At 43.2% G+C, this 19,161-nt stretch overlaps 1 protein-coding gene across 5 annotated transcripts in view; it reads left to right on the top strand.

The window, feature by feature from the left end:
- The window catches only part of L3MBTL3 (L3MBTL histone methyl-lysine binding protein 3), a 158,109-nt gene that overhangs the window by 110,092 nt on the left and 28,856 nt on the right, over positions 1-19,161 (top strand). For all 5 annotated transcript variants that reach the window (XM_034765689.1, XM_034765690.1, XM_034765692.1 and 2 more), the window contains 2 exons: positions 1,435-1,537; positions 14,968-15,108. In XM_034765689.1, the coding sequence (XP_034621580.1) occupies positions 1,435-1,537; positions 14,968-15,108 (244 nt within the window). The remainder of the gene's footprint in view (positions 1-1,434; positions 1,538-14,967; positions 15,109-19,161) is intronic.

The raw sequence follows: 19,161 nt of genomic DNA, 5'->3' as shown, positions 1-19,161 counted from the left end.
CTGGAGTTAACACTCAGGTCCCACCTGGACTGTTACCTGGGACAGGGCAGAACAGAAGACTTTGACTAAACTTCTTACCCATAATAGGAATAGTATTTCTGCTATATAATGTGCTGCACTGTGGATCTTAACAATATCCTTGAAAGTTATTTAAATCAGAGGTGAGATCAATATTAACCTGTTAAGCCATATGGATACTCTGGGCCTGGCTGTTCCAAAGTGCAGGTGCCTAATGCATGATCAAAATGCATCTGTATCTAATTTGTGTGTGAAAGATAGGGTTTTCATCTAGTTAGCCATTCACATGCACAATTGAGTTGTGAAAGAAAGTCAGCTACACAAATTCACTCACAAAATCCAGCTCTGTGTATGCTGTCTGTCAGATTGCATTGTTGTTTATTTTTTGTTTTTGTTTTTTTAAATATTGCATTGTGGTCATGGACTTTGTTTTTTAATGTAAACAAGATAAGAATCTCAGTTCTCCATTCCATTATACCATTTAAGCCAGTGTTACTCTGATTCCAGTGGTGTAACAGGAAAATGAGTTAAAAAAATACACTTTTTTGGAATATGGCTGAAAATTAAATATATCTCTCACACAATCTTGTTTTGCTGTGAGTGAAAATATGTATGTCATTTAGGAAGATTTCTTTAAGTAAATCTTGTCTTCCATGTGTATCTCTGAATGTGTGTGTGTGTGTTTTCAAGAAAGAAAAATACTAAAAACAATTCATATTTGCTGATGTTCAGAAGAGATTTCTCCATCTGCTAAACTGGAGAATTTCAGTGTCTGACTTGCTGACATCATGGATCGTGTACTGCCTGTTTGATTGAGTATCAAACCTAATGTCTACAGTCATATTCTTCAAAGCCTCCACAATCCTCACTGTATTATCCATTGATGAAAACCAGATATTGCCAAAAGTTCAGAGGAGTAAGCCTGTCAAAAATGCATTTATGACTTGCTCTTACTGATGTTATCTTCATCATTGATTTCCACCTCTTCATTTATTGGAAAATTCAAACTAAGAACCTCAAAGATCAGTATCCATTATGAACAGATCTCTGTCTTTAAGCATAACAGGAAGTCTTAGTTTGACTCTGCTCTTTCTAAATAACATTGTTACAGCTGCAATGTGATTAATCTAAAAGATATTACAACTAAAATAAATGCTCTAAATTGTGTGTACTTTTTTATGGACTATTAATTATGTAGCTTTTCTATAGAGATCCATTTACACAGGACATTTTTATTTCCTCTTTAAAACATACTGCATTAGTCTCCATCATACTTCTGCAAAATGTATTTAAATAAGTACTTTAAGTTGTGTGCTGTGTACCTGTTTACATCTCCATGTGTTAATGTAATCCTCCAATTCCTGCTTGTGTGTAAATTTATATCTTTTCTAATTTCTCGTGTGTCCTGATAAATAGGTCCCTTGGAATTAGTGGAAGCTTTAGAACATGGAGGATGCCCTACTGCAGGTTGCAAAGGAGTTGGACATATAAAACGAGCAAGACACATGGGCCATCACAGGTATGTGCTATAAAAAGTTGTAGCTTAATTGTTGCTTGGTATGATTATATCATTTAGAAAGAGAGCTGCATATACTTTTTTTTTTAATTGCTGTTCTCAAGAAAGCAGAGCCAAGCTGGAAAAAAATTAAATCCACGTTGACTTTAGTTGCTATGGTGAGCATGTAGAAATTAACATTAACAATCTGTAATTTCATTGCAGCAAGGTGTGCCTAGGAAAAATATGTCCAACATTTTTTTCATTGCAAATGAGAGATGCGACTGCTCTGCTTTTTGTTCCAAAAGGGCTACTCTCGTGGCTGTTCGGATTAGAAAATGATGCAAAAAACCCTTTTGTGCAGCTGCCAGTTGAAATGAACAGGGCAGTAGTTTTATCAAAGCTTTTGTTTGGGCTTTTTAAAATTCTTGTCAAAGCACTTTTTAAATCCTTAATCCATATTTCTGTCATCACCTTTGACTGACGGGACTGCTGCTAAAGCTGCCTGCTTAATGTACTTCTCTGAAGCACATTCAAGACATGATGGATTCCAGGGCCTTCCTGAAGAAGACTCAGCAAATGGAGGGAAGGATTCCTGGGGTATGAAAAGGAAAGAGGGAGAAATATCACAGAAGTCACCAGTTTTGTTGTTGTTTTAAAATATATCCAGTTACAGTACAAGGTGACCTTAGGACCCCAATAAGTGAAATAAAATCAGTGCGAAGTGTTAAACTTAGAAATAAATATCAAGCAGAACCAAAGGGGCTGGCACAAGGGAAATCCCTATAATCTTCAGGTAAACAAACCACCTGTAGCTTTTCCTGGTATTTGTCAAAAAAAAAATCTGTGGGACCACTAATGTACCAATGTGTGTTTTCAACTCGCATGCGGCTAAAGGTGTGCTGTTTGGTAAATTGTTTGAATCAGTTTGCCTTTTTTTTTTTTTTTTTTTTGGTCTTTTTATTTTGGCACCTTCTTACAATATATTGGCAGTTGGGTTCTCCTTTGTCTCCTCTTTGCTCTGTTCTGGCATATTTGCCACCTTCTCTCCATTTTTCTTTCCCTTCTGTCTTTTTCTGTCCCTATTCTTCTGTCATTCTGCTGGCTTTTTATTTTTTCTTTTCTGTGCATCTTTGCTTTTGAGTTCTGTTTTTTATGTGTTTTTGCTCTTCCCTCTTTGTAGCTGTTTCCACTTCCATGGTGTGGGGAGGAACATTCAACAGTGGGTCTGTGGGTCCAGGTTATCTTTGCTTTTGTGACTGAGCTCAGTGATAGAAGAGCAGAGGAAAAAAAGCCAGAGGGACTATTGATTTTAGTCTGACTTCACGCATACACAAGGAGCCTCCTGCTGCTGATGGGAAAACATTTGTTTAACTTTGGTCAGAGTTGTGATCTAGCAGCCTTTGCCATCCCCTGTTTGTCTCCTTTGCCACTGCCCCTACCCACTTTTATTAGCCCAGAAACTTGTAGACCCTGATCCTGCACCATTGAATTCAGGGGAGTTTTGCCATTGACTTCAGTGAGAGCAAGATAAAGCCCTTAACTTGTCCAGTGTGGAAATTTTAGAAGGAACAATGAGGGTAAGTAATTGTTAGAAAAATTGTATCTATTCATTAATCTTCTCACCTCTAAAACACATTTGGCACTAAACATTTTTATATTGGGAGGGCGTAACGCTTCTGGCAAGTGGAGTTGGCAGCAACAAGGTCTAGGGGTTTCAGTTCAATGTCTAGGGGTTTCTCTCAACAACAAAAAATAGAACTGGCTTGAGCCCTCACCCAGTAACCTGTGAAAACTAAACACCACCCTGGGTGCCTGTAAGAGGCAGTACTTCCCCTCTCACAAGCATCGAGTCTGTGTACAACAAAATAAAACGTTTATTCAAAGGGAAAAGGGAACCCAGTATTAATTTGGGAAAACACCACAACCATAATTCAGAAGCATGTGACCACAGGCAAAAATCCACCCCATAGTGCATTGGGCAGTGTCCTTTGTCTCCATTGCTCACCTTGCGGTGTGAAAGTCCAACAAACGAATGTCCCTTATCACACCACTCCCCTTTCCCTCCTATCACACCACTCCCCTTTCCCTCCGTGGCACCCCACTCACAGTTGGTGGTCCTTGGTTAGCAGAGACCCAGAGTTCAGCGGTGTGTTAATGGGGGGGTGGGCATTGAGCAATGCCTTGCTGCCACCACCTCTGTAACTGGCTCACAGCTGCTGCTGTCTCTCTGCTGCTGCAATATCACATTCTGAGGTTCCACCACTTAACCCAGCTCTCAGTGATTTCAGCAGGTAGTGGGGAACCTTACTGTCAGTGCAGCTTCTGTGTTGCTTTCATTGTTCTCAAACAGGGTCTAAGGCTTAGCCCCTAGACTATGGGTACGTCTTCACTTACCGGAGGGTCCGGCGGCAGGAAATCGATGTTCTGGGATCGATTTATCGCGTCTGGTTAAGACGCGATAAATCGATCCCGGATCGATCCCGGAAGTGCTCGCCGTCGACGCCGGTACTCCAGCTCGCTGAGAGGAGTACGCGGCATCGACGGGGGAGCCTTCCTGCCGCGTCTGGACCCACGGTAAGTTCGGACTAAGGTACTTCGAATTCAGCTACGTTATTAACGTAGCTGAATTTGCGTACCTTAGTCCGAAGTGGGGGCTTAGTGGGGACCAGGCCTTGCTCAGCAGTCAGGACAGCTCTAGAAGCAAGGACTCTTAATTGAGTCTTATCAGCTCTGTCATTAAACACTGGAGAGCAGCAGGTCAAGTGGTGTTTAGGACTCTTTCTGCAGATTCTATACTGCCAGGTAGGAACACCTGTCACCACCAACTCTCCTCTCCACTGGGATTTGGCATCCCTACCCCCTGCTTAGCAAGTGAAGTTCATTTTAGGGTGACCCCCTCAATCAGGGCATGCTAAGCACAGTTCTGCTGCTCTTTACTCAAAGAGTAAGGAGAACAACATTTCAGTACTCCCGCATTCGAATACTAGAGTGATTTGTAACCCAAACCAGCCAAAATTGATCATTTTGGTAAAGCAGGTCCATCTTGCTGCGCACCTAGGCAGAGTAGTCATTTTTGTGCAAACACAGTCTGCTCCTGAAGTTTTTTCCCTCAAGGGCATCACTAGATGTCAGCGGAGAGCTCAATCAGACCCTGCCTACAAGGGGTAAGAATGAGAAAGAGATGTATATGAAAGTTAGCACATACATGCTCTGCTTTTATAACTAGAGTTTCTGTGCTACTTAAAATGATTGATTATTCGTTCTGAATATTGAGAGAACGAAAGTCCATTGCAATTTATTGTATTTTATTTTTACTGTAGTCTTAGAAATCCTATCGTATGCACAATGACCAATAGCTCCGGGGATAAGAAAACTAACTAAAGGGGTTTTGTTGATCATAAAACTGAAAGATTTGCTTCTTCATAGCAAATACATTACATTATTATTTCACTGATCGGTTTGCCCTGCAAACTGGATATATTTTCTGTTTGAATAGCTCTGAGGAAAAATGAGATTTCTTGTTTATCTGAAACCTACAAGTTTGAGAATTCAGGTCATCCTAAGGATTCTAAAATTGCATCACTACTTTTTTCCTGAATTAGCGAATGTATTGTAAAAATGGTAAAATTATCCACATCCAGGTACAGTTCTTTGGGTCTTTCATTTCAGCAACCTCAAATTGTATTTTAACCATGCTGCTTTTATTTATGTATGTATTTCTTTATCTATCATGATAAGGTGCAATATGTGTGCGGAGTAAATGCCTGAAAGCAGGCAGAAGGATCATTTACAATTCTAAGCAGTTTTGAAATAATGTTGATAGCTTGCTCCTTAGGAGCCAGACAAAAGCATTGGATGATTAATTGTGACAGGGTTAAAGTGTGCACTTCTTGAAAAAGTTAATGATAATAAGGACTTGTTCTCAGTAGTGAATCTAAGATTTTGAAATGAGGGTAGACGCTGTGGGACCAGTACGCAAATAGGTAGCATTATGCAAATTAGCTGCATATTTATGATCGTGAAATGTGTGCTTATAGCAAGCAACAATCTTCAAATCCTGGCAGGCATGAAAAGCAATCATTTGTATTTTGTAGTTTGCTAGTGGCTTGGGTCAACTCTTGATGAATAAACATTAAAGCTAGTCTGCTCCAAAGGTCCTCAGTTATAGCACATTCGTAGTTTTTCACTTAAGCAGGGTGGAAAAAGAACATTTCTCCATTCATCGTAGTTTCAGGCAATCCTTAACAAGATATGGATGTTGAGAGAGAATACTGGCTCATGTTGAGCCAGAGTTTCAATTATAATATTGGGAATGGCCTCCTTTCCTCTCCAAGCTCTGGTCAAGTGTAGTATCTGTTCTTATCTCTTGTGTTCCTTGTACTTAGTAAAGACCTAATGTTTGGCAAGTAGTGGGTGATTACAGTGATCACAATTATATTTGCTGAACTACCTAGGCCGCAAAGCAATAAAACTGGACGCAATTTTATTATTCGTTCCAAATCTGTGACTTAGTTGCATGAATTATAGTATCTATCAACGGGAGAGACCGCAAATGCCATAGAAACAGAAATAATAAGCAGTATATGTTTTTACTTTTTCTTAATTATTCTTGAGTCTTCCAGAGTAAAGTTTTTTTTCTTAAAATAAATTTTGTGCTTAGCCTGTGAAAGGTGCTGGATTGACAGCTCTGGAAACAGTAGTCCTGTGTCCCCAGAACAGTTGCAGATGGGCATCTGCAATGCAAGCTTCTTCCAACTGTTGGAACTGTTAACTAAGGTTTGTAACCTGTCCTTTAAATCGGCTTCTGTTCCCAATGACTGGAAGTTAGCTAATGTAACGCCAATATTTAAAAAGGCTCTAGAGGTGATCCCGGCAATTACAGACCGGTAAGCCTGTACCAGGCAAATTAGTCGAAACAATAGTTAAGAATAAAATTGTCCGACACATAGAAAAACATAAACTGTTGAGCAATAATCAACATGGTTTCTGTAAAGGGAAATCATGTCTTACTAATCTATTAGAATTCTTTGAAGAGGTCAACAAACATGTGGACAAGGGGGATCCAGTGGACATAGTGTACTTAGATTTCCAGAAAGCCTTTGAGAAGGTCCCTCACCAAAGGCTTTTATGTAAATTAAGCTGCCATGGGATAAAAGGGAAGGTCCTTTCATGGATTGAGAACTGGTTAAAAGAGAGGGAACAAAGGGTAGGAATAAATGGTAAATTCTCAGAATGGAGGGGGTAACTAGTGGTGTTCCCCAAGGGTCAGTCCTCGGACCGATCCTATTCAACTTATTCATAAATGATCTGGAGAAAGGGGTAAACAGTGAGGTGCAAAGTTTGCAGATGATACTAAACTGCTAAAGATAGTTAAGTCCAAAGCAGACTGTGAAGAACTTTAAAAAGATCTCACAAAACTAAGTGATTGGGCAACAAAACGGCAAATGAAATTTAATATGGATAAATGTAAAGTAATGCACATTGGAAAAAATAACCCCAACTATACATACAATATGATGGGGGCTAATTTAGCTACAACAAGTCAGGAAAAAGATCTTGGAGTCATCGTGGATAGTTCTCTGAAAATGTCCCCGCAGTGTGCAGAGGCGGTCAAAAAAGCAAACAGGATGTTAGGAATCATTAAAAAGGGGATAGAGAATAAGACTGAGAATATATTATTGCCCTTATATAAATTGATGGTACGCCCTCATCTCGAATACTGCGTACAGATGTGGTCTCCTCATCTCAAAAAAGATATACTGGCACTAGAAAAGGTTCAGAAAAGGGCAACTAAAATGATTAAGGGTTTGGAACGGGTCCCATATGAGGAGAGATTAGAAGCTAGGACTCTTCAGCTTGGAAAAGAGGAGACTAAGGGGGGATATGATAGAGGTATATAAAATCATGAGTGATGTGGAGAAAGTGGATAAGGAAAAGTTATTTACTTATTCCCATAATACAAGAACTAGGGATCATCAAATGAAATTAATAGGCAGCAGGTTTAAAACAAATAAAAGGAAGTTCTTCTTCATGCAGCGCACAGTCAACTTGTGGAACTCCTTACCTGAGAAGGTTGTGAAGGCTAGGACTATAACAGAGTTTAAAAGAGAACTAGATAAATTCATGGTGGTTAAGTCCAAAAATGGCTATTAGCTAGGACGGGTAAGGAATGGTGTCCCTAGCCTCTGTCTGTCAGAGGATGGAAATGGATGGCAGGAGAGAGATCACTTGATCATTGCCTGTTAGGTTCACTCCCTCTGGGGCACCTGGCATTGGCCACTGTCGGTAGACAGGATACTGGGCTAGATGGACCTTTGGTCTGACCCGATATGGCCTTTCTTATGTTCTTATGTTAACACTGCCATCTTAATGTGGCACAGCCCTCACTTAGCATAGCTTACTCTCCATGCCAATTCAGTCCTCTAGCTGTCTGCTCAGTTTGTCAGTTAGTACTATTTGTGATGGGGGCTTTTATAAAATTGGACGTTTGTTCACTGAACCAGCTCTGATGATAATTTAATGTCTCTAACTAACCTGGATTGAACTCAAAGCAGTGACCTAGAGTTGAATGGTTTAGAATGCCATTATAAATCCCCAGAGCTGCCGAGTTCCCATTTAAGAGAAAATGCTGAAAAACAAACTTAATTTACAAATAGCCACCTTATCAGGCCTGTCAAGTCAATGATTTCGGTTGTCTTTAAGACATATAGGGACTCATATAAAGAAAACATTTTATTTAATGTAGGTATAACAAGATTAATTATTAATGCTTCATAGCTGGCCTGTTAAATGGAAAGCTGGCGGGAGTGAGGCTCAGGAGGGATTCACTGATTGATTTAAACCTACATATCTCATAGGTAAGTTCATGCTTGCTGTGCTTTGTTAAAATTAAACTGACAAATGAAAATCATGGGAATTCTTTTTATTTTTATTCCTCTGAGTAATCCAAATATCAAGGATTACATTATGAAATGTTCCTACAACTTTCTGTAGTACCTTAATTAGGAGCTGACTTGCACCAAAAAATATGCTAAAGCAAAGTGCCTTAGAGCATCATTAATATTATAACAGTTGATGATTAACACTATATCTTTAAATTTCCAAAAAATATTAAAATAAAAACCACAGACTTACTGTGTAAATAAGCGAGTTCCAAGAAGAATGAGGTTTAAGGCTGTTTAAATTCAGGTTTAAGAATTGTAAAAGTGTAAACACAGTTGATAAACAGAAGTCTGAGTGTGCAGTTGAAAGATTCTGGTGGGAGTTTTGTGCAAGATGTTTTGTAATATCTCCTGCTTTCCCCCCCCCCACCACCACCTTTGCAGAAATATGTTGTTATTTTAGCCAAGTACAAATTAAATGTGTCCTTCAGTTTTCAGATTCCATTGTAATGTTTGTTTTAATAATACACAACCTATAATATTTAATATATTTTTATAGAAATTTCCAGCAAAGACCTCAAAACATTTCATGTACATTAATAAATCAAGCCACACAAGACCATTGCGAGCATGGGAAGCCACAGAAAGATTAAACAACTTGCCTAAGGTCACACACTAGCTCAGTGGCTGAGCTGAGAGTATGCCCTACATCTCCTGACTCAGAGTCTTTTGGCCTTAATCACTATATGATGCTGATTCAACAAAGCATTTCAGCATGTACTTAAGTCCCTTTGGTATCAAGCACACACATGATTATTTTGCTGAATCAGAGCCTGTGCCTTTGTCTCCACCCCTCCCCCCCAAATGCAATACCAGGAGAGAGACATTTAAGTTAAAGCTGGGAAAGCGGTGGGGGCAAAGGCAAGGTTCTCCAAACCACAACAATGTAAAGGAGTCAGAATTAAAATATTCAAATTAAAATATGTTTCCTCCATCAATCAACTCAAAGCCTCTCCTAGGTATAAGGAATTCAAGAGGTTGGCTTAAAATGGCAGGAAACTACAGACCAGTTAGTTTAACTTCTGTGCCAGGGAAGATAATAGAGCAAGTAATTAAGGAAATCATCTGCAAACACCTGGAAGGTGGTAAGGTGATAGGGAATAGCCAGCATGGATTTGTAAAGAACAATCGTGTCAAACCAATCTGATAGCTTTCTTTGATAGGATAACGAGTCTTGTGGATAAGGGAGAAGCTGTGGATGTGGTATACCTAGACTTTAGTAAGGCATATGATACGGTCTTGCATGATATTCTTATCGATAAACTAGGCAAATACAATTTAGATGGGGCTACTATAAGGTGGGTGCATAACTGGCTGGATAACCATACTCAGAGAGTTGTTATTAATGGTTCTCAATCCTGCTGGAAAGGCATAACCAGTGGGGTTTCGCAGGGGTCTGTTTTGGGATCGACTCTGTTCAATATCTTCATTAACGACTTAGATATTGGCATAGAAAGTACGCTTATTAAGTTTGCAGATGATACCAAACTGGGAGGGATTGCAACTGTTTTGGAGGACAGGGTCATAATTCAAAATGATCTGGACAAATTGGAGAAATGGTCTGAGGTAAACAGGATGAAGTTTAACAAAGACAAATGCAAAGTGCTCCACTTAGGAAGGAAAAATCAGTTTCACACATACAGAATGGGAAGAGACTGTCTAGGAAGGAGTACGGCAGAAAGGGATCTAGGGGTTATAGTGGACCACAAGCTAAATATGAGTCAACAGTGTGATACTGTTGCAAAAATAGCAAACATGATTCTGGGCTGTATTAACAGGTGTGTTGTGAGCAAGACACAAGAAGTCTCATTCTTCCACTCTACTCTGCGCTGGTTAGGCGTCAACTGGAGTATTGTGTCCAGTTCTGGGCACCGCATTTCAAGAAAGATGTGGAGAAATTGGAGAGGGTCCAGAGAAGAGCAACAAGAATGATTAAAGGTCTTGAGAACATGACCTATGAAGGAAGGCTGAAAGAATTGGGTTTGTTTAGTTTGGAAAAGAGAGGACTGAGAGGTGACATGATAGCAGTTTTCAGGTGTCTAAAAGGGTGTCATAAAGAGGAGGGAGAAAACTTGTTCACCTTAGCCTCTAAGGATAGAACAAGAAGCAATGGGCTTAAATTGCAGCAAGGGAGGTTTAGGTTGGACATTAGAAAAAAGTTCCTAACTGTCAGGGTGTTTAAACACTGGAATAAATTGCCTAGGGAGGTTGTGGAATCTCCATCTCTGGAGATATCTAAGAGTAGGTTAGATAAATGTCTATCAGGGATGGTCTAGACCTGGGTTCAGCAACATTCGGCACACGGCTCACCAGGGTAAGCACTCTAGCGGGCCGGGCCACTTTATTTACCTGCTGACGTGGCAGGTTCGGCCGATCGTGGCCCCCACTGGCCACAGTTCGCCGTCCCGGGCCAATGGGGGCGGCGGGAAGCCATGGCCAGCACATCCCTCGGCCCGCGCTGCTTCCCGCTGCCCCCATTTGCACAGGACGGCGAACCGCGACGAGTGGGGGCCGCGATCAGCCGAACCTGCCGCGTCAGCAGGTAAATAAACTGGCCCGGCCCGCTAGGGTGCTTACCCTGGCGAGTCGCGTGCCGAACATTGTCGACCCCTAGTCTAGACAGTATTTGGTCCTGCCATGAGGGCAGGGGACTGGACTCGATGACCTCTTGAGGTCCCTTCCAGTCCTAGAATCTATGAAATGTTTATTCCACCACCAGTCTTCAAATGAGCATTGCAAATTATCAGGATCTTTTGTCAAAATATGATTTTATTAATTTTTGTGCAATTTCTAACTTTGCTGACAAAGCTGCCAGAAGAATACGGGGAACAGTTTTTCACTTTGGTTTCCAAGGAACATCTTAGACGCTGCTGATATGGCCTCATGTTTTGTAGCTGCCGCAATCTCCATGCGGCATTCATCCTGACTTCAGGCATCTGGCATTCCAAGGGAGCAGCAGAATACAATAGAAGATTTACTTTGGAGGGGTCTAAACTGTTTTCTGCCAAAACAGATGACACTATGCAGACACTAAAGGACTCTTGTGCAGTGCATCATTCATTCAGAGTTTACACTCGGGTTATAAAAAGGAAACAATTTAGACCAGTGTTTTTCAATGTTCGGTTCGTTACCCGGTACTGGGTCAAGGCATGTAAGGCACTGGGTCACCTTGCTCAACACCCAGGGACCCTAGCGGCGCTGGTCATCGCCGCCGACTGGGACATTAAAAGTCCTGTCGGTGGTGCTGCCCAACTGTGGCAGGCTAGTGCCTCCCTGTTTCAACACTGCGCTGCACCCCGGAAGCGGCCAGCAGCAGGTCCAGCTTCTAGTCAGGGTGTCCACGGGGCTGATCCCGCCGCGAGCACCAGTTCTGCACTCTCTGGGGGGGAGGCCCAGTGCCTGCAGGTGAGAGCCACGTGGAGCTGCTTGCGCGCATCTCCGCCTAGGAGCTGGTCCTGCTGCTGGCTGTTTCCAGGGCGCAGCAGGGTCCGTGGGGCCAGGACAGGCAGGAAGCCTTCCTCTTCATCCTGGCTCACCGCTGACCGGTAAGCCCATGCCCCAACGCTCTGTCCCAGCCCTGAGCCCTCTTCCTGCACCCCAAACTCCTGCCCCAGTCCTGACCCCCCAAATCCTGACCCCCTCGTTCACCCCAAACCCCTCATCCCCAGCTTCACCCCCAGCCCAGAGCCCTGACCTCCTTGTGCAACCCAACCCTCTGCCCCAGCCCAGACCCCCCTCCCACATCCTGAACCCCTCATTCCTGGCCCCAACCCTCACCCCCGCACCCCAACCCTTTGCCCTAGCCCTGAGCCTCGCCCACAACCCAAACCTCTCATCCGCAGCTCTGTTGGGTCATGGACATCAACAGTTTTCTTCAACTCGGTCCCCAGAAAAAATGTTTGAAAACCACTGATTTAGACTGTCATCTTATTCCAGACCCTCTTTTGAACAGTGGTCACAGTATGTCTCTAAAAGAAGCTCCAGGGTTCCTCAACATCACCAACCATCTTCATCGGCAGGAAGCCCTTCTCACCCAACAGCTGTAGCATCCAAGCAATCATTTTGACTTCTTAATCAAGGACAGCATATCTTCTCCCTTCAGATCATACCTCTCCCTTTTTCACTTTGCTTGGGAAAGCATCATGTCAAGCAAATGGGTATTCTGCACAGGGAGTCAGGGATAAATTAGCTAGTTTACCTCCCTCTCCTTTCCCAACCCACCTTCCTCTTTCCTTTTAGGGACCCTTCTCCGAGATTGTGTTACTTCAAGAACGATAGTCTCTTCTAGAACTGAGAGCAACAGAAGACGTTTCTTACCAACACAGAGGCAAAGGCTTCTATTCCCAGTACTTCCTGGTCCCAAAGAAATCTGGTAGGCTCCATCCCATTCTAGGTTTAAGAAAGCAAATTATTTAATCAAAAAAATCAAGTTCAGGATGATCATTCTTGCCTCTTTCATCCCTTCCGTGCCCTTGATCTGCAGATCATACTTCCACATGGCGATACTTTCTTCAGACTGTCATCTGCCCCAGGGGTCTTCACCAAGTGCAAGGCAGTAGTAGCAACCCAGGTCCATCGTTCTGGTGTTCAAGTAGTTCCATACCTTGATGATTAGCTAATTCATAGAGCATCAAGCAACCAGATCCAAAACAATATCTTAATCATCAGGAAGCTGATTTCCTGTCTGGACCTGAAACTGAATTTGGACAAATCTAAGTTACAATCACTATAGCACATAACTTTAATAGGAGCAGTCCTCAACTTCAGGACTGCCACATCTTACCTCCCAATGGAAAGGTGTCAGTCCATAGCCTTCCTTTCCCAAAGCTTCAGGTCCCACCCAATGACAACAGGGTGTGCTTGCTTTCAGCTCTTGGGTCACATGGCCTTATGGACATAATGTTGTAAAAGGTTAAAAATTACCATTTCCTTCTCTAACTTGAATTCCTCGGGAAAACATTGGTGCAGCCTGCCAAAATCAGTGAACATCCTGAGGCTGAGCTCCCATTCCTGCCAAAGCAGCTGTAGCAGCAGACATTGCACTGAACAGCTGGGAGCTGCCAAAGCAGATATAGCAGGAGAGTGGAAGAGAAAGCTGGGCTTCCCCCAGCAGCTCCTCCTCCTTGGACCTGGCACACATCCCATGCCTCCTCCCTGAGGGCATCAGATCAAGGAGGAACTTCCTTAAGCCCGGGCAGTGGGCAAGAAAGAGCCAAACTGGGCTGCCCTCATAGTCCCCTCAGACACAGAATATGGCTCCAGTTTCCTATCCCCTCCATAGGGCACAGCACATAGGCACGAACTGCTCTAACTTCTAGCGTGAAGGGGAGAGAGATGAGCTCTGTAAGTTCTCCAGATCTTACACAAGGCTCAGCTCCCTTACATCTAGGGACACCTCTTGGAACAGGAGTCCTTTGTCTCCCAGGGTGGGAAAGAGAGAGAGAGCTTGACTGGGCTCTCCTTGACCATTCTCTGGACCCAGTACATAGCATCAGCAGCCCATTTTCCTGTGTGCGATAACAGCCTTCTCCTGCTGCCATCTAATGTAGTTTGCCAGGTAGGGCGATGCTGAAGTTTCAGGGTTCTGCTGATGATAGAGGGTGGGGAGATTGTTATAGCTGCACATAATGAAATAAAGTTTTACAATTGCTCATTTTAAAAATAAACGAGGAAATTTCCAATATGAAAACTATGCTATTTAGGTTGCAAAGTCAAGGACTTTAAAGTTAGTAAATGTCTGTTTTAGGGTTACCCAGGCAATCTTAATTCATCCCCCTTGTGTGTATTATGATAATGCCTTTAATTACATGATCATACACTACTTTTTCCACAGGACCCCTGCCTCATTCACTGCACAGGATGGGCCAAGTTGTGAACAACTGTAAATCTGGCATTTCCTAACTTTCAAGTGCTTGGCTTTGTAATATAAATAACATTCTTTTAACGTATTTTTTAATGTAACATAATTTTAAAAATGCTAACAGCCAATTAGAATGTGGGCCAATCACTGTTCCCAGTCACAGTTGAATAGTGTAGTGGTAACTCTTTCTGTAAAGTGTATTGCAGGACAAATAACCATGGTAGCATGATTCTGTTGATTCCAACACAGCGGGTTTGCTTCTTTGTGAGGTAAAAAGAAATATTTGCTACTTGAGTTTGGTTAGTAGCACAGTTCCGGTTTTCACTTTTAGATGGTGTTTTAACCAACATCCATCCGTGCTTGGTTTTCTATTGATTTCTAGAATTTATGCCATAATACTGGTTCTGTGGCAGTAAATTGCTGTAGAAAGAAAGAGTAAGATAGATGCAAACAGGTTGGCATGTCAAAAATCTAGTGTATTTGATAATATTTTAAAGTGAGAATATACCAAGGCATTTCTTTCCATCTTTGTTGTTCGTTTTTTCAGGCTGGAATCTATAGTCAGTTCACTTTAAACTAAGGAAAGTTTGTTCAGTGTCTGAGCTAATGGAAGTATTTCTCCTCTCCTCTTCAATTTTTGGTGGTGCCAGCTGCCCGTATTCTGACGTCAACTTGAACAAAGAACAAATCTTACCAGATCGTTTAAGTGGAGAGATGCCGCTAGCCAGTCCATCTGTCCCCAAGAACAGAAAGACAGAAGTAAATGAAAGATCAGCCTCTCCTGTAATCAAGTAATTAAGATCTAAATAGTATTAACAACTTACAATAATATCATTTTATTTAAATGCTATATTACATAATTTGCAGAACTTGAAGTCTGTATTGTCTCGAAAGGCCTGTGCTTTTCTCTACATTACCATTTCCAGAGAAGAAATGGCCCTGTCAGAGCTGAGCCTGCGGATGATTAAGCTGGCAAAAATTGATGTTGATTTCATTATGTATGATTTAGCAAGAGTGCATTTTCACTCCTGCTAAGTGTACAGACCATTAAGATGTTAATTATTGTTTAAAATCAGTTGTTTAATGATTTATTTCACTTGTGGAAATGATTCATTTTATTGTTACATTTGCTAGAGCAGTTTCACTGGTGTGTGTGTTGATGCTTGAAAAAGAGCCCTAATAAATTTTAGAGGGGTAGACTTGTTAGTCTGTTTCAGCAAAAACAACGAGGAGTCTTGTGGCACCCTAAAGACTAACAAATGTATTACAGCATAAGCTTTCGTGGGCTATGACCCACTTCTTCAGATGAATGAAGTGGTCATAGCCCACGAAAGCTTATGCTCTAATACATTTGCTAGTCTTTAAGGTGCCACAAGACTCCTCGTTGTGTCAGCCCTAATAAATTTGGTTTTATTGGGGAGGAAAGTGGGGAATCAAATTATTGGGGGTAAGTTTTGCAAGAGCAGCAACAAGTATGGAGTTACGGCCCTGGGGCGATTTATTCTTCTTCGAGTGCTTGCTTATGTCTGTTCCATGTTAGGTGTGCACGCGCTGCATGCGCTGTTGCTGGAGATTTTTCCCTCAGTGGTATCTGTCATGCTCACTCTAGTGCCCTGTGATGCTGTGCGCTCATGCGCCAATATAAGGGACCCGGCCAACCCCGCACCATCTCAGTTCCTTCTTACTACCCACGACAGTCGCAGAAACAACTTCTCTTGCTTCGGCAAGACAATCAGTCAGTGATTTCGTTATCTTCAGTTTTAATTTCTAGTAGTAGTCTATATAGTATTAGTGAATACAGTTAGACCCCCCTCTTGTAGCTTAGAGGCGCATCCTGTGCCCCTGGGGCCAGGCGTGCCCCGGTCTCCAGGCTTCAAACCCTGCACCTCCTGCAGCAAGCCCATGCTGGTGAGCGACCTATACTCCAGCTGTCTGAAGTGTCTGAGGGAAGCTCACGTACAAGAGCATTGTCAAATCTGCTAAAAATTCAGCCTTGTACGAAAAAGGACAGGAAGGCTAGACTAAGGGCTAGCCTGATAAAAGCTGATAGGCTGGCGTTGGAGCCAAGCTAGTCGGACTTGGCAACGAGCACCTCGGTTTCGGTGTGACGTGCTCCTCTAGCAACACGCTTCTCGGCACCGCTTAACCTCTCTGATTCTGAGAAAGAAACACAAGAAACATGGTCTGAGAGGGGATGCTCCCTGGAACCAAGAAAGGACAAGCAAGGGGAGTGCAGCGGAGTGTGACCCCTGTCAGGCCACTCCTGCTCCACTAGCAGCACCATCGACTCAACCCTGCTCACAGGTGCCACTGAGTCTGGTGCAGGACTGTTCACTGACAGCAGGGGAATATTGTGGCGCCAGTGGGATTGTGATGCCATCCACCTCGGAGGCCTTTGCAGTGTCCAAGAACTGATGACACGCCAGGTTCTGCTGACCAGTGCCGACGAGAGCATCAAGCAGAAGGGAACAGGTTACCCAGAGCTCCTACTGAGCACTGGATCCTCTGGTACCGACTGGGGGAAACCGGCCCTACCATCATCGGCAAAGGCTTCTCAGCAGCAGCTGGCAGAAGCAAGGGGTACTGCCCCCTCCCATGGTCTCCTCAAGATGACTCATCCTCTGACTTGGAGGTGGAGTCCTGCACACAACCAAGGGTCCGTCACTAGTACTTAACTTACGTCCCAGTGGATCTCAGCACGGGTGCCGCCCACAGCATCTGGCAGGTCCAATGGCCATTTTGGAATCTGTGGGGTTTTCTCCCTTCCAGCTGTTCATACTCAGTGGTGTCCAAGAGAAGGACTCCCACGCCATCTGGCACCTCACCCAGACTCTGGTACCAAGCTCAGTACCGACACTTGGGATTTAGGCCTGTGTGATACGTGATCAGTGCAGAAGAGGAGGAGGAAGGCCTCCCACCAGTAGAGGTCTCTTCCTCCCATTGTGGCGTCTAACCTGGGGCTAGAGGTGGAGGTTCTTAACGAGTTCTCACGTAGCCTCATTGACATTTTGGCTGCCATGGCCCCATCAAAAGTGGTCCTACCCCTCAATGACATCGTTATGGGTCCAGTCAGGTCCCTATGGCAGTCCCCATCCTCTCTGTCTCCCACCTCAAAGAGAGCAGGGAAAAGGTACTACATTCCTGCCAAGGGATATGAATACCTGAATTCCCACTCTCCTCCCGGGTCCCTTGCGGTCACAGTAGCCAATGAGAGAGCCAGACAAGGGCAGGTAGGCACGACCCCCAAGCAAAAGGACTTTAAAAAGCTGTTCGGTAGAAAGATTTATTCTATGGATGGATTACAGGTTTGCATCTCCAACCAGCAGGGCTTGCTTGGGAAGTATTATTATAACATTTGGGACTCGATGGCAAAGTTTAAGGACTCATTGCCACAGGACTTCAGGCAAAAGTTCTCCGCTATGATGGAGGAATGGAAGACCATAGCCAGGGGCCTCCTTCCAAGCAGCCCTAGCCGCAGCTGATCTGGCAGCCAGAACAATGGCTTCGGCTGAGGTCATGAGGAGGTGCTCTGACTCCAGTCTTGGGGGTTCCACTTGAGCAGTCCATCCAAGATTTTTCCTTTGAGGCAGTGGTTCCCAAACTGGGGTTCATGAACTCCTGGGGGTTCACAAAGTGTTACAGGGGGTTCTTGGGGAAAAAAATCCCTAATGGCGGACAGAGTTATCCATAGGGACCCCGGGAAACATGGGGCAAGCAGCCCAGAGCCTCTGGACTTCCAAGAACTAAGCAGATCAAAGCAAGCATATTTATCACACTGAGGAGATTTAAACTTCAAAACTCCTTATAAGAAATGGAAAGGGAGGTGGATATTTTTTGCTGTTTTTAAAATAAATAAGCAGCTAGTATTGTTTTTAAAATTATTATGAAGAACTAGTTTGAGCTTTGTTGTAACGTGCGTTGTTTGCCTGGACTGCTCAAGACCTGAATGCTTGTGTAGGAGGAACTCTTTGAGTTGGCTTCTTAAATAACTTTATGCTGTTTCACATCTGATACTCCTCGATGAAACATAGGAGCCTTGTCTTATAACAGGCTTATTCAAAGTGATACAAGCTACAAAAGTGAGATCTTGGAAAAGTGTTGCTGTTTTCATAATGTAATAAAAATACTGTAATGATAAATAATAAATAATAATAGTGTGTAATAAGCATGTCATAAAAACACATTTTATATTTCCAAGATCACTTCTTTTTATAATTTATACTCCGGTAAAGTAGAAAATCACTGGAAATATTCATTTTTAGGAGGGGGTTCGTGAGACTTGACGTTTTAGTGAAAGGGGTTCACTGGTTGTTAAAGTTTGGGAACCACTGCTTTGAGGGGATGTCCCTCTTCTCTGAGCAGACAGACTCAAAACTCCACGGTCGGAAAGATTCCAGGCCTATCCTCAGCTCCCTGGACCTCTACTCCCCAGCACCTTCAAAGAATCATTTCAGACCTCAACAGCTGACCCGCTTCTCAGCTCTGGTGCCTCGCCAGGACCCATTTCAAAACGGAGCAGGGGTTACGAGCACAGACAGCTGCCCCCCTCCACCTTATTCTCACTACCAGATTCACAGATACCTGGGAGGCCCCAAACAACTTTTGAAGGGGCACCCGAGGGTGTTACATCAGTTCCCTTACCGGATCTTGCCGCCTTTTTGTTTTCAGATCAACTCTCCCACTTCAGCCTGTCATGGTCCCTCTTCATCTCGGACCACTGAGTACTGAGTATGGTGGAAGAAGGTTACACCCTTCAGATTTCTTCCACCCCTCCCTTCCATCCCCCATCCCTCTTATGAACAACTTCTAGTCTAGGAGGTTCTAGTCCTATTGCTGCCTCAGAA

The sequence above is a fragment of the Trachemys scripta genome, chromosome 3 (genome assembly GCF_013100865.1).
Source record: "Trachemys scripta elegans isolate TJP31775 chromosome 3, CAS_Tse_1.0, whole genome shotgun sequence".
Lineage (NCBI taxonomy): Eukaryota > Metazoa > Chordata > Testudines > Emydidae > Trachemys > Trachemys scripta.
This window is presented reverse-complemented; position numbering and strand designations above follow the sequence as displayed.